Source organism: Martes martes (assembly GCF_963455335.1).
Source record: "Martes martes genome assembly, chromosome: 11".
NCBI classification, from domain to species: domain Eukaryota; kingdom Metazoa; phylum Chordata; class Mammalia; order Carnivora; family Mustelidae; genus Martes; species Martes martes.
Window position 1 is genome coordinate 63,656,017 of NC_137899.1, and position 14,272 is coordinate 63,670,288.

General features: G+C 42.3%; 1 protein-coding gene across 2 annotated transcripts; it reads left to right on the top strand.

Moving 5' to 3' along the window:
• Positions 1–538: 538 nt before the first annotated feature.
• Positions 539–13,157, top strand: PPP1R17 (protein phosphatase 1 regulatory subunit 17; the record flags this gene model as incomplete). Of its 2 annotated transcripts, XM_080818030.1 has the most annotated exons (4): positions 539–620; positions 4,379–4,531; positions 6,377–6,529; positions 13,078–13,157. In XM_080818030.1, the coding sequence occupies 4 exons, from the start codon at positions 539–541 to the stop codon at positions 13,155–13,157; spliced, it is 468 nt and encodes a 155-aa protein (XP_080674156.1). The 2 variants fall into 2 exon arrangements, with proteins under 2 accessions (XP_080674156.1, XP_080674157.1); XM_080818031.1 differs by lacking the exon at positions 4,379–4,531.
• Positions 13,158–14,272: the final 1,115 nt, after the last annotated feature.

Below are 14,272 nucleotides of genomic sequence, written 5' to 3' on the forward strand. Positions count from 1 at the left end.
CAGAACTAGATTTGGATCCAGACTATTTAGTAACTTGGATCTTGGCTATTTAATAGTTATGTGACTAAACAAATTAATTGTGTTTTCTGATTCTTGGTTTCTTCATCTGAGAAGTAGGCATAATCTTATTACACAGAACTCAATAGAAAAATACAAGCTAAGATTTAATCAAGATTTTCTGTAATTCTCAACTAACTCATTTCTAATTCAGAATTGACAAGTATTCATTCTGAAACTCCCACAGTGCTTCTGAAAGAAGATAAATATTGAACATTTGATGCATGGCAATTACCAACAAATCCGTGTGTGTGTATGTGTGTTTGTGTGTGTTGTTTCATTTATTTTGACTTAAATCTTAAGTTAGAGCTTCCAGTAGGTAAGTAAAAGAAGCAGATTTGAAAAATAAGACTAAATTGAAAACACAATAGTAAGTGCTCAATAAATATACTTATTTCACAAGTGAACAAATGAGCAGAGGATACACTAAGAGGCTTGTTTCTTATGCTTCCATAGTGCTGGAGAAGAAACACTTCCTTCAATGATGTCCACTGAGCAAATGCAGCCATTGGAGCTCTCAGAAGACAGACTGGACAAGCTAGACCCTCGTTGTGACCACTTAGGTAAGAGCTCCAGTGGGAATGGCAGTAGCAGAAGTCAGAAAGGAGGGGCCTCTGCCATTGGGTTTGCAGGCAAGTCAGAGGGAGGCCCCCTGAAACCTGATCATGTGGGCCTTCTGGTGACAGCCAACACCAGATGGACAGGCAAATAGCCATGACTCCGTGGGGTCTGCCATGTAAATATTAGTGGAAGCACTAGAGAGAGGTTCATTAGAGTTAGAAAAAGTGAGAAAAGGCATTGTCCTCTTTTTTGGGTCTGACGGAGTCCCAGGCAGAGCATTTTTGAGGCAATAAATGGAATGTGGCAGCACGGTTTGTTTCCAGTATTTGTCGGCACAGTTACACCCCATGTGCAGTGCCAATAAAATATTTCAAATATCTCTCTTTGCCTATCAAGACAGAATTTTAAATAGCCTTTTTCTGCTTTATTGTCAATCTGTTTCCTTTCCAGAACTGACTTTTTGCATAACCTTTGTAATGAAAATACCAGAAACATTTCTGCCTCTACCCATTTCTAAAAATGAGACACTCAGACTTTTGATGGATGGGCTTTTTGCATATTCATAGCCTTTGTTTATGTCTCGCCTGGTTATGACTCCCCCCACCCCCGCCTCCTCTCCCCTCTCCCCATTTGCCATCAAGATAGTTTATGTTCAGGATTTCTCCAAAAGTGGGGGAAAAGTGCAATGGAAGTAAAAGTCAAAATCGAAGCAAATCTCTTGCTCCCTGTACTGTGCACTGAGTGGAACGGGGACCCATGACTGGTCCACATCCAGCCTGTACTTCCAGAGACCCCACAGCTGGGCATCACCCATTCTGAGCAGTATGTATTCATTTAACAAACATCTATGGTATGTGTGATATGGGGAGAAGTTAACTGTGCTATGGGGCAATAAATTTTTAAAGTTGCATTTTCAGCCAGGCATTAAGAAACATAGGGGAGGGGGTTTAGGGGATGGGGTGATGGGGTGATGGGCATTAAGGGAGGCACTTGATCGAATGAGCACTGGGTACTGGGTGTTGTATGCAACTGAAGAATCACTAAATTCTACCCCTGAAGCTAATAATATAGTATATGTTGATGAAATTGAATTTAAATAAAGAATTTTTTACACTAAAGGATGTGAAGTCATCTAGTATATAAGCAGTACTCAATTAATTTCCCCTCTCACCTCTTTTTTTCTTGTATATGTAACCTTAAAAGCATATGGTTCAGTGCCTTACATGCAGTATGACCTCAATAAATGTTTATTAAATAATGATTGGATGGATTTATTCAAATCCTTTAGGTGAAAGGAAATATTTATTATTATTAAATATGGCTGAAGAGAATCATGCTATTTGATTTTTTGGTTATGTGATCTTTGGATGACGGAGGCATAATAATGTGTGGTTACTAAGTATTTCTAATGGTGGTTTTCTCATGTATATTGGGTTTTCTAAAACAAAGGACTGTCCAGACATAAAGCCCAATAGACCATAACAACTTGAAAGGAAGAACTATTTCTTATTTGTCTTCTTAGTCCTAGAATCTTGCTCAAGGCCTGGCATAGAGGACGAGCTTCATCAGTTTTTGTCGAATAAATACATTATGAATGACACAGGTTGTCTCTAGATCCACAAAACTGAAGTGAACAGGTTTGACACATTTAATCCTCCACATTTTAAAGACACTGGCTTGAATATTTTCATAAAAAGAAACAGAGAGAGAGGCACTTGGGTGACTCAGTCAGTTAAGGACCCGACTTTTGATTTCGACTCAGGTCAAGATCTCGGGAGTCCCAGGATTGGGCTCTACACTCAGCAGGGAGTCTACTCGAAGATTCTCTCCCTCTGCCTCTCCCTGAAGCTCATGCACTCTGTCTCTCTCTCTCTAAAATAAATAAATCTGGGGCACCTGAGTGACTCAGTAGGTTAAGTGTCTGCCTTCAACTCAGGTCATGATCCCAGGGTCCTGGGATCGAGCCCTGCATCAAGCTCCCTGCTCAGCAGAGAGCCTGCTTCTCCCTCTCCCTCTGCCTGTCTCTCTGCCTACCTGTGCTCTCTGTCTTTCAAATAAATAAATAAAGTCTTTAAATATATATATATATATATATATATATATATATAAACAAACCTATCTTAAAAAAAAAAGGAATGGAGAAAAAAAGAAAGAAGGAAGGAAAGGAAGAAGGGGCTGAAAAGATCGAGTTAATCTCTAAATTTCCCCCAATTCATTCACAGTTGTAGATTGTACTAGACTGTAACCAGGCTGTAGTGAGTTTCCAGAGAAGGCAGAGAGCTTCATTGTCTGTGGCTTCTTTGAACCCTAATGGACTATCTCCTTATTCATAACATGCTTGAGGTCATTCATTGAAGCATACATTCAACAAATATTTATTAATTGTTTTAAGGGGATAAAACACAAGATATCTCTCATCAAAGAAGGCAGAGAAGACTTATGCAGAATATGTGTTACACGAGCAAAAATCCTGTAGATATCCAGAAAATGAGACAGGACGCCCAGGACTGGGAAGACTTATGGAGACCGGGCAAGGAGGTGGACCTTCCTTTGGACCCTGTAGAAGGTTAGGGGGTGAGCAATGACCAGAGTGAACATTCTTTTGAGGATTTAAAATATATCAAATGTAACAACTGCTTTTCAACATTTACCAGATGTAGTCATCTCTCTCTGTCTCTGTCATACACACACACACACACACACACACACAAACACACACACACTGATTTAAAATTACCCCCACTTGAGAAGTTGAGGCAATATTAAAGTTCCTAGAAATTAAGGGCCAAGTTCTCAGAACTAAGAAGTGACAGAGTCAGCAAGTGAACTCAGATCAGTCCATACCACTTATCCATTCAAGATGCATTTATGGGAGGGAGAGGCAATTAAGAATTAAATTATCAAAAGGATGTGATCCTTAATCTCCAAGAAGGCTCCATCAAGAGCAGGAGATAAACCACGATAGAATAAACAAGTGTCGTTGTCTAGAACAATGACAGAGACGCTCAAAGAAGCACGCCATCACCCAAAGCACTAAGGAGTTGGATGGATCAGAGAACATACTCTCATGGGCGAGGAGTGATCAGATTGGACTCATCACACACATTGACATCTGATGGACATGATGTAGAATCCAAGCTTCATGAGCTCTGGGGACGGAGGAAGGTAAAGAGCTGAGTAAGAAGACAAGAGGACCTGGAGTGAGGATGGGCAAATGGGAGAATTGCAAAGCCAGTGGGAAGTGAATGAAGAGACCAATGCTGCAGGCAAGTGTGAACGGTCAGTGTGGCCCGGCTGGCCACAGAAATGAAGGCAGGTCAGGAATTTGCAGAGAACCTTTCCCGAAGACTAAAGAGCATGCATGGCTCTGCACCAGCCCATGCAGTCTTCAAAAGAGCAAGCCTTGAGCAAAGGATATTAAAGAGCATTTAGCACAGAGAACCTATTCCACCAGAAAATTAACTCAAGCCCACTCTGTGATTTGCCTAACTGTATTTTAAAGCTCTTCTTTGCTTTGATTATCCAGCCATTGGAGCTCTCGTCATTTGGAGTCTCATAGACGATTCCAGTTTTCTGTTTAATTCTATATATTTGTGCAAGACTATGAAGGTCCTCTGTAGACTAGCCCAAAATATATAAATGCTTTTCTTTTTCAGACCAAATGGCTTCTACAAGTAATTGGAAACCAACCAGTTTGTGTGTGAACCTTACTCACGTTACATTCTTTTTTTTTTTCCCCTTTGCATCCTATCAAAATCAGATGACCTTTCAGACCAGCTCATTAAAGACTGTGATCTCAAAAAGAAGCCAAGAAAGGGAAAAAATGCACAGGTCGCCCTGAATGTTGAGTCAGACCAAAAGAAACCAAGGAGAAAAGATACACCAGCACTGCACATCCCACCTTTTATACCAGGTAATGGACAACAAGGTCGGTTTGCATGTCTGTGAGGGGGAACCACTACCACTAGATCACATTGGTCTTAGAAAAATTTCCTTACCTATTTGGGTGTTTTTAAATCACTGGTACTATCCCTGCACCTGTCTTCATTACAATATGGCCAGCTGCTATAGAAAACAAATTCCAAAATGTTAGCGGTACAACGCAAGGGTTTTTTTCACTCATCAGTAGTGCCAGCTGGGGAGGCAGGTTCTGCTCCAAATGGTAATTCAGGGACTCTGGCTAATGGGAGTTCAGACATCACTGGCACATGGCATTCAAAGTCATCATGAGCATCAGCATCTGGCAGGCAGGGGGACGAAGGAGGTAGGAGAGGTGGCAGGGTCGGGGGGAGGGGCAGAATAGACTGGAAGACTGGCCCACCAGAAAGTGACCCACAAAGGTCCCCTGACTGCAAGGGCAGCAGAGAGATGTCGCCAGCTGTGTGCCCAGGAGAAAAGCAAAATGGTCTGGGGAACAGCTAACATGTCTTTTTTTTTTTTTTTTAATTAAATTATTTATTTATTTTCAGCATAACAGTATTCATTGTTTTTTCACCACACCCAGTGCTCCATGCAATCCGTGCCCTCCCTAGTACCCACCACCTGGTTCCCCCAACTTCCCATCCCCCGCCCCTTCAAAACCCTCAGGTTGTTTTTCAGAGTCCATAGTCTCTCATGGTTCACCTCCCCTTCCAATTTCCCTCAACTCCCTTCTCCTCTCCATCTACCCTTGTCCTCTATATTATTTGTTATGCTCCACAAATAAGTGAAACCATATGATACTTGACTCTCTCTGTATGACTTATTTCACTCAGCATAATCTTTAACAACCTCGTGTGTGACGTGTGACTTTCTCATTTCCCCAGAGTTTTGTGTGTTCTTATTTCCTTCTCCCCTTCCCTCTGGGCCACTGATGTAATGTTCTCTCCACTCACAAGCCACTTGGAGGGAGACAAAACAAATAGAACACAGAGCTTCCAGAGAAGGAAACGTCAGTCCTCTAAGAAATAATGGAAACACATAAAGTGGCTGAAATACGCAGTAAGCTGTAAGGTTGTAATGACGTCCTTCCAGAAGGACCTCGGGAGCTCAGCCTGGGCAGTGGATTGTGGAAAGTTATATAGAAGAGGCTATTTTCGGGGAGTTTGTAAATGATGGAGAGAAATGCCACGTGTGGGAGAAGTGAGAAGGCAGGGAGGTCACTGAAGAGCGGAGCATATGGCTTGCAGAGAAGCAAATGATCCACCACCTTCACGAGGATGGACCTCGGAGGAGGACAGACCTGGGCTGGCTTCCTGGGTTGGCCCCATACAAGCTGTGTCACTGTGGGCATGTTTGCTTTGCCTCGCCTTCCCCAGATAGGTGATAGTGGCAGTAATATTAAATTCCTCCCGGTTTTGTGAGGCTAAAATAAAATCAGGCATACAAAACCCTTTGTGTCATCTCAATAGATGTGAATTTCTAATATAAAAAAAGCTTTTATTAAAATAAGTTTGAAAAGCTATGTTGACTACCATCACTAGGGATATGTGCAAATATGCACGCATCGTCCTTATGTATCAGGATAGATGTATTTTTTTGAAATTTTATTTATTTATTTGACAGACAGAGATCACAAGTAGGCAGAGAGACAGGCAGAGAGAGAGAGGAAGGGAAGCAGGCTCCCGGCTAAGCAGAGAGCCCAATGCGGGGCTCGATCCCAGGACCCTGGGATCATGACCTGAGCCGAAGGCAGAGGCTTTAACCCACTGAGCCACCCAGGCAACCCAGGATAGATGTATTTGACTGTGTTTCTCCCTCTGTTCCCCTAACCATGCAGGTGTGCTTTCAGAACACTTAATTAAAAGATACGACGTTCAGGAGAGACACCCAACCGGCAAGATGAGTCCAGCTCTTCATAACACCGACCTGGAACCGAAAAAACCAAGGAGAAAAGACACACCTGCCCTGCACGTGTCCCCCTTTGCAGCAGGTAAAAGAGCTGATGCAAGGCATTTGCAGGGGGTGATGGGAACAGCTCAGGAGCCCTGCCATCTGGAGGTACCACGGGCATGGCCTCTGTCCTGTGTCACCCAGAAGCACTCTGTGGGGGTAGCAGAGTTTACTGCTGCCTTTCAGGCTTACCTTCCCTGGCAGCTCCCCAAGGACTGACTTGGAAGTGGGGAGGGGTGTTCAGAGCATTCCTTGTGCTTCAGCAGATCTGGGTAGGTCCACCGAGCCAATGAAATAGAAATGTCAGTGGGTCCTTGAAAAGAGTTGAAATCTCCTCCTCCCCAGCCTTCCATGAATCATGCATTCTACAAATGATGGCTGATTCTCCCAAGACACCTGGCTGGATGTATTGACCATATCTTCACTGCGAGAGAGAGAGAGAGAGAGAGAGAAAGTGAGGCGTAGAAATAGTGAGAGCAACCTTTAATAGCAAACTCTAGAAATGATCCCTGAAAGTATCATCTTTTTTTTTAGATGAAATTGTGTATTTATTGTTAATTTTGTCAGGTATGACAATAGCAGTTTAGTTATGGTTTTAAAAAACTTTTAGTGTTAGAGCTATATATGGAAATGTTAGAGGGAGTTTGCTTTACAATACTCAAAAATAAAGACAATTAGATAAAACAAAAATGACAGAATGTTAGCAAGTATTAAATACATAGTTCGATTTTGAAAACTCCCATACTAAAAATGTTAACTTATTTTATTTTTTAAATTTTATTTTATTTAAGTTCAATTAATGAACATATAATGTATTATTAGCTTCAAAGGTAGAGTTCAATGATTCATCAGTCTTGTATAATACCCAGTGCTCATTACATCATGTGCCTCCTTAGTGTCCATCACCCAGTTACTGCATCCCTCCATCCCCCTTCCCTCCAGCACCCCTCAGTTTGTTTCCTATGATTAAGAGTCTCTTATGGCTTATCTCCCTCTCTGATTTTGTCTTGTTTTATTTTTCCCTCTCTTTCCCTATGATTCTCTGTTTTGTTTCTTAAATTCCACATAGAAGTGAAATCATATGATAATTGTCTTTCTCTGATTGACTTATTTCACTTAGCATGATACCCTCTAGTTCCATCCATGCAGTTGCAAATGGCAAGATTTCACTTTTTTTTAATCCCGAAAGTATTGTCTTCATGAGAGCTATATTAATATGTGTCGAATCAAACCCCCAAATCTTGCCAAACTCTGTGCACAGCCCAAAACTATATACAGCAGCCAGTATGTGAAGTGTAGTCTTCTCCTTGACAATTTTATGGGGAGTTTAGGGAATAAGACATGTACACTCATGATTAGATCATTAGACGGAGAGTGTGTGTGTCTGTGTGCATGTGTGAGTGTTTTATATAGATATTTAGAGGGGGGTGGCAGAGAAGAAAATGTACTGATGTTTATTGAGACCCTACTAAATATTAGATACTGAGTTTGGTATGTCTTATGGATTTTTTTTAAATCAGCTAAATAATGCAAGAAAAGTAGCTATTAACTCCCTTTACAGATAAAGAAACTGAAAGATGGCATTGATGGATGGATAGCTTCTTGGCTGATTGGTTGGACTGATGATGAGATGATTAGGTGAACAGATAAAAGGACCAAATTATGTTCAAGATCAAATGCAATGAGTGGCAGAGCTGGGGCTCTAAGCCAGGTCTGTGTCTCCTGTGGGCAGTTTCTCACTGTACTGTGGTATAGTTGGGACTTTCGCCACTATGGCACTCCAGAAGGCACACTTTGGGAGGAGATGAGATTTTGTTGTTATAGAACTATGTTTGCTCATTATTTTATTTAATAAAGAAAAAAATGAAAGAAGACGACATCATGAATTGGCAGTCAGGGGTGCAGACAAGGTTACTGATTTCTGTGGAGCAGATCCAGGCAAAGAGGCATGGGGCCTGAGGAGGCACTTCTCTGGAGAGATGGACTAAGGACCAACTGGCGGGATCTGAACTGCCTCAAACACGCTTCTCATAAGCAACATACATTCCTACCTGCACTGATCCTCTGACACACCACACATTTCCCCCCTAAGCTCTGCCTCTGTCCTGGTTCCAGTCACCTTTCAAGACTCAACCAGTTCAAAGCCTCTGCTAACAGACTCCTCCAAGTCCAAAATGAATCCTTTACATTCTCAACTAACTCTGTGGTAGACATGGGCATGCAAATACCAAGACTTTGTCATCTCTTTCAGTATGGTCTTTATGGCTCTTGCTGCCATTATCGTAGCTGTCCTTAACGTTGACTTACATTTGAAGAATTCATGAGAACTGTGCTAGCATTGACCTTGATATCTAGTCCAGTCCCTTCTATATAGCAACGCTCAATAAGTATCTGTTGATTTGATATTCTATTTGGAATCGCAATTCTGCAGTTGCAAGTTCTTCATTGGGAGACTTTATTTTTTACCTATTTTTGCATTTGTTTTTGTTGAAGTCCTCCTAGGGGAAGACTTGGTAGTGAAACAAAAATATTTACGGGCAGAGAGTCACCTAAGCACACAGCAAGAAGGTCCCAGTTTGATCTCTGGTTCTGATCATTCTAGCTTTGTGACCCTGGGCAACTAGCACAAAGGAGCCTCCTTTATTTCATCCTTCTCTGAAAGGAGGACCATAAAATCTGTCTCCCAGGATTGTTAACATAATTAAATAAAGCACATAAAGCACTTAGCACAGATCCTGGATTTTTGAATGTCTTCAATAAATGTTAGTTTCCCTCCATTCCCCTCAATCTTATATTCCTTGAGATTACTCAAATCATTTCTAAAGGTAAGAATGTTCCTAGCTGCAGTGTTTTACCATTCCATATAAACCCACTGATTCAAGGGACTTCCTAGAACGTTGAGCCCTATTTATCTGGCCGTGGATGCTGCCTGCATCCCAATATGTACATCTTAGGAGAGCAGCGTCCTAGTTGAATAAAAAAATGTTTCTCAAACAGGGCAAAACACGCAGAGCTGGAGAGGGAGGCTGTATATTCATGGACTCTATACACATTATGGAATTCCTTGAATCAGCAAATCTCTGTGTTGTATTTGCAATTATAGATGGTGTTCTATGACTCTAGCTTTTATTAGCATATTAGCTGAAGCACTTTATTTTTGAAGAGCCTTTTAGTATCTAAAGATTTGGCAGTACTCGAAATGCTAGTTAAGCTGATAAGGATAGAGCCTTCAGCAGATGTTCAGAGAGACTCATATTGGTTCTAATAAGGGTGTTGAGAGGAACTCACAGACAAATGCACTCTGGAGACGTCTCCTCTCATTAGCCCTTGGCAAGTGGAGACTGGACAAGGATTATCTCTCTCTTCTAAATCTCTTGCTAACTACCTTCATTCCCCTAGGTTAATGAGCTTATTTGACAGGTTCCAACTGCCAGGCGACTCCTCAGTGAGAAGTCATCTCCGGCTTCCTTGCCAACCCAATGTTTGTTCCCAACTTGGCCCACATTTGCCAGGGCCCCCCATCTTGGCGACTACATGGCAGGGTTCACTGGGTTGTGATTAGTAAGATCCGAGTAGCTGAGACCTGCTTAAAGGAAAAAGAAGTATTTAGTTAAGCTCTGTGGCAAAGGGAACCAGAGAAAGTAAAGAATCGTGAGGCCAGAAGCATTGAAGAGAAGCCTTTTGGAAAATTGGCTTATGAGCTATGAATATTTGGAAATCAAAGCTCAATAATATACTTGGTGAAAGGGGACTGTTGTGTCCTTTGAAAGTGACACCTCCTCTGTCCTGCTGGGAATAGAGTGTTCTCTTTGCTGTGGCTTGTCAGGATAGGAGGTGTCTTAACCCCAGCTCCCTTAGATCAGAGGCATACATCTTTAATGCAGGTGACCAGCTCTGAATGGGATCATGGCCTAAAACAGCTTGCTACAAGGCTAACTCTTGACCCTTAGAGACCTGGGACTGAAAGCTTTGGCCTTAAAAACATACCAGGTTCTAACAAACAGCCAAGTTCCATAAACTCTCCTCCACAGAGAGTGGAAGGGTAGAAACTGACATTTTCTAAACCCCTACTATACCCTAACCCTTGCACTAGATGCTAGAATATCCTTTAAGAACCTCAGGGTTCGGTAGGGAAGATGGTTGTATTGTCCAGTGATTCCTACTGCATGAAACATGCTTTACTGCAGGTTCATGTAAAAGTGCTGGAAGCATCGAAGAATGTCGGTCTATGTCTACCTGGCAGCGTCACCCCCTGGGGGAGATGGGATTTATTTTTTTTCTCCAGTTTCACAGATGAATAAATTGAGGCTCAGACAGGTTAAGTGACTTTCTAAAAGTTAAATGACAACCAAGGAGGGCAAAGCTTTCTGGCTCTAGTGTACATTCCTTCAATGACACAGCTCTGCTTCCCACAGAACAGAGGATCATGACTAAGGTAAACCACAGACCCATGTATATCAACCTTGTTCATCTTCAAAGGAACAAAGTCGAAGATCTGAAGCATCAAAAATAAAAATGTATTGATGACAAAGAAGTCACTGATTTCAGCCTCTAAAAAGGATGCTTAATTCTACCAATACAAATGCTAGTTCACTTTCCACTTGACATCACCACCTGTATCCCTGTGGAAAGCCTAGCCACCTTTGGGAAGGGCTGACCTTGATGGCTAAACAGGCTCCTCCCTTCCCTGAAATTCCAGGACTTTTTTTTTTTTTGCCCAGATGCTCATCTGACTAGGTTTCAAGGATACCCCAAATAATCAGAAATTTGACTGGGATCTGGGAATTTATTTTTCTTAAGATTTTATTTATTCATTTGAGACAGAGAGATACAGAGAGAGAGAGAGCATGGGCAGGGGGAGAGGCAGAGGGAGAGACAGACTCCCTGCTGAGCTGGGAGCCCTACATGGGGATCGATCCCAAGAACCAGAGATAATGATCTGAGTTGAAGGAAGATGCTTAACCACGTGAGCCAACCAGGTGCCCTGGGATCTGGGAATTTAAACACTCTTGCCCACTTGGAATCAACTCAAATTTGGCTTTATGTGAAAAGATATCAAGGAAATCAGGATGGAAAGTTTAGGGGCTTAGCATTAGTTTACTCTCTGTTCTCCTACCATGATAGCCTTAATTCCAAAGAAAAAACCAAACCTCCTTGCAGCTGGTAGAAGAGAAAATATCTCCCACTGTGTTTCATAAGTGATTTATGCAAAATCCTCAGTTTCAACCAGACTCTTGAAATTGTTTTTCTCCTCCAATAAATATCAGCTAATTGGTAAAGAACCCATATGAACAAACTAGGAACTGAATCAAATGAATAGTCATTAAGATCAACACATAGTTTTCATTAATTTGCCACTGTTGAATGGAGTCCAGTGTTGTAGAAAGGCCTCTTGTGGTGCACAGCTTTCTACCCTCATGTTTAGATCTTTGTGAAATGCTTAATGAATGGAAAGGTCTCTAACTGTGAGACTGTGGGGGCAATGCAAGACAATGGTGGTTGGCTGGAGAGGATGACAGAAATCATGGAGGACTCGCCTTGAATCATAGCTTCCTTTGTCTTTTTATTAAAATGACCCTACTTCATAATTTATAGGATGAGCAGAACCACCCAGCCCTCTTTGGATGGTCTTCACTGGGCTGATCAGTCCAGAAAACTGTGCTCAGTCCTCTGAATTTCAACAACCAGTAAACTTTTAAAACACAAATTATATTGGAACCCAACACAGGGAGAGTTTTGAATTTTGCCTAGTAAGGCTGCTAAAAAAACAACCATCTGATACTCCTAAAATTTCCAAAAAGAAAGGATATTTTCATCCCCAAAGAAGAAAATCAAATAAAAACAAAGAACAACTTTTTCAAATTGTAGCCACAGAACTTTATGAACACTCACTGCACTTCCTTGAACGTCTCCTTTTGCTCTGAACCATGTAAACTTTATCACCCACCGGTCCTGACATTTAGGAATGGCATGTCCAGAGCCCCTGCTCAATCTTTTCCCCAGGTGTTAGAAGATTGTATTTAACTCTGACTTCCTGCTGCTGACCCATTCCTTTGAAAGGGGAACTTCCCATGTGAAGGAAAAGGGGAAGGGGACTCAGGCTCACAGGTGTGGCTTGACACTGTGCATCTCGTTCAGGTGGCACAATAACCCTTTACATAAGTATCAGGGCACTCCTTTTCTATCCAAGAAAATTCAAGTGCGAAAGTGTTCTCTGGCCCAGCCCAGACTGGACGAGTGGCAGAATGAGAGGTCTGAAGCAGGTGGATTCCAAAGCCTGTTTGCTTCTCGTCTTCCTGGTCTGCAAGCTTAAATGCAGACCGTAGACCGGGAGGTCAACGTTGCCTCTGACTCCCAGGTCGAGCGTCTCCTGGTCACCAGGGTGGTGGCTCATTGAGTCACAGCTCCTCTGGGCAGACCAAGTAAGACACCCAGAGCCCTGACTCGGGCAGCACCTTTAACACTTAGCTCTGCAGACACTAAGGGATTTCTGGGTTGCCATGCTCTTATGCGCCGTGTCTACGCTGGAAGATTGTCTAATATTTTCATTAGAGGCACTTAATTGCAGATCGGTGCTTTGTTTTGCAGGTGTGACACTGCTCAGGGACGAGAGACCCAAAGTGATCATGGAAGATGACGAAAAGGATGGTGACAAGATAGCTATTTAAAGAGAGTTCCCCTGAGACCACTTGTAAATAGGTTAGATTGGTTCCCAGCGGTGACCTAGAAAAAAAAATAGACTTGCTTCTGCTCTCATTTTGTGATAGTCCGCCTTTGAGATCCAGACGCCTTGCCCCCAAGAGGCATGCTGTATCAGATTGCCAGGCACCTCTTTGTCCTGCTCCTCTTTCTTGAATCTGGTTTCTATTCCCACCTCTTGAATTTTCATTTTCTGAGGCAGTTGAAAAGGGAACAGATCATTCTAAATTAGGAGGTAACAGGGAAAGCTCTAGTGTTCGGTTTCTGCATCTTCTGGATCAATCCATGGAGCAAAGAATACGAACAGCATGGAAATGCTTTACTTCTTGGTTTATGCTGGCGGGCAGGACTTGACTTCACATTATCCAAACAGCAGTTCAAGTGCAGACAGCCTGTTGCCAGTTAGAGAGCTGAGAATGTTTGGGTGCAGACTCACTGATTGCTTTGGAGAACATGGTCTTTTATCTCTTTGGTCTTTCCTCAAGAGTCCAAGTGTCTCTGGTGACATTTCCAAGGTCCTTGTAACCGATCCCATAATGGTGAGTGAACCGGGGGAGTCACCGCAATCAATCATGCGTTGGCTGAAAATGCCAGAGATAGGGAGTGCCGGTCTACTGAGAAGCTTAGCAACATATCCTATTTTTTTTTTTTTTTGAAACATCTCTTAACCACGTTGTCCTGCAATTTGTGAGCTGGTCACACGTGAACCATTGCTAATGATGGGTAGAATATTATTTGTGATGAATTTACTTTCAAAAAATTAATTAAGGCCAGTGGCAGGTCACTCCCATATGTTTAGCATTCTCACTTATGTAGGCCCCCCGTGCTTTCTTGGATGGGAAGGAAAGATGTAGTGTTTGCTCCTGAGCAGGGGTCTGTATGGAACCTCTGCTCCAGCCTGCTGTCTGTGGCTGACATAGAGAGACTTTGCATCATCCAACAGACAACAGACATAAGGAAAGGCAAAAATTGTTGTTCAAAAGTCGAAAGGGGGCTGTTCAAACAGATCTTGCCTGAAAATGGTCATTTCCAAGCTCTGTCTACACCCTGGCTCCAAGAGGCTTTCTCACAAATGTGGAAAAGA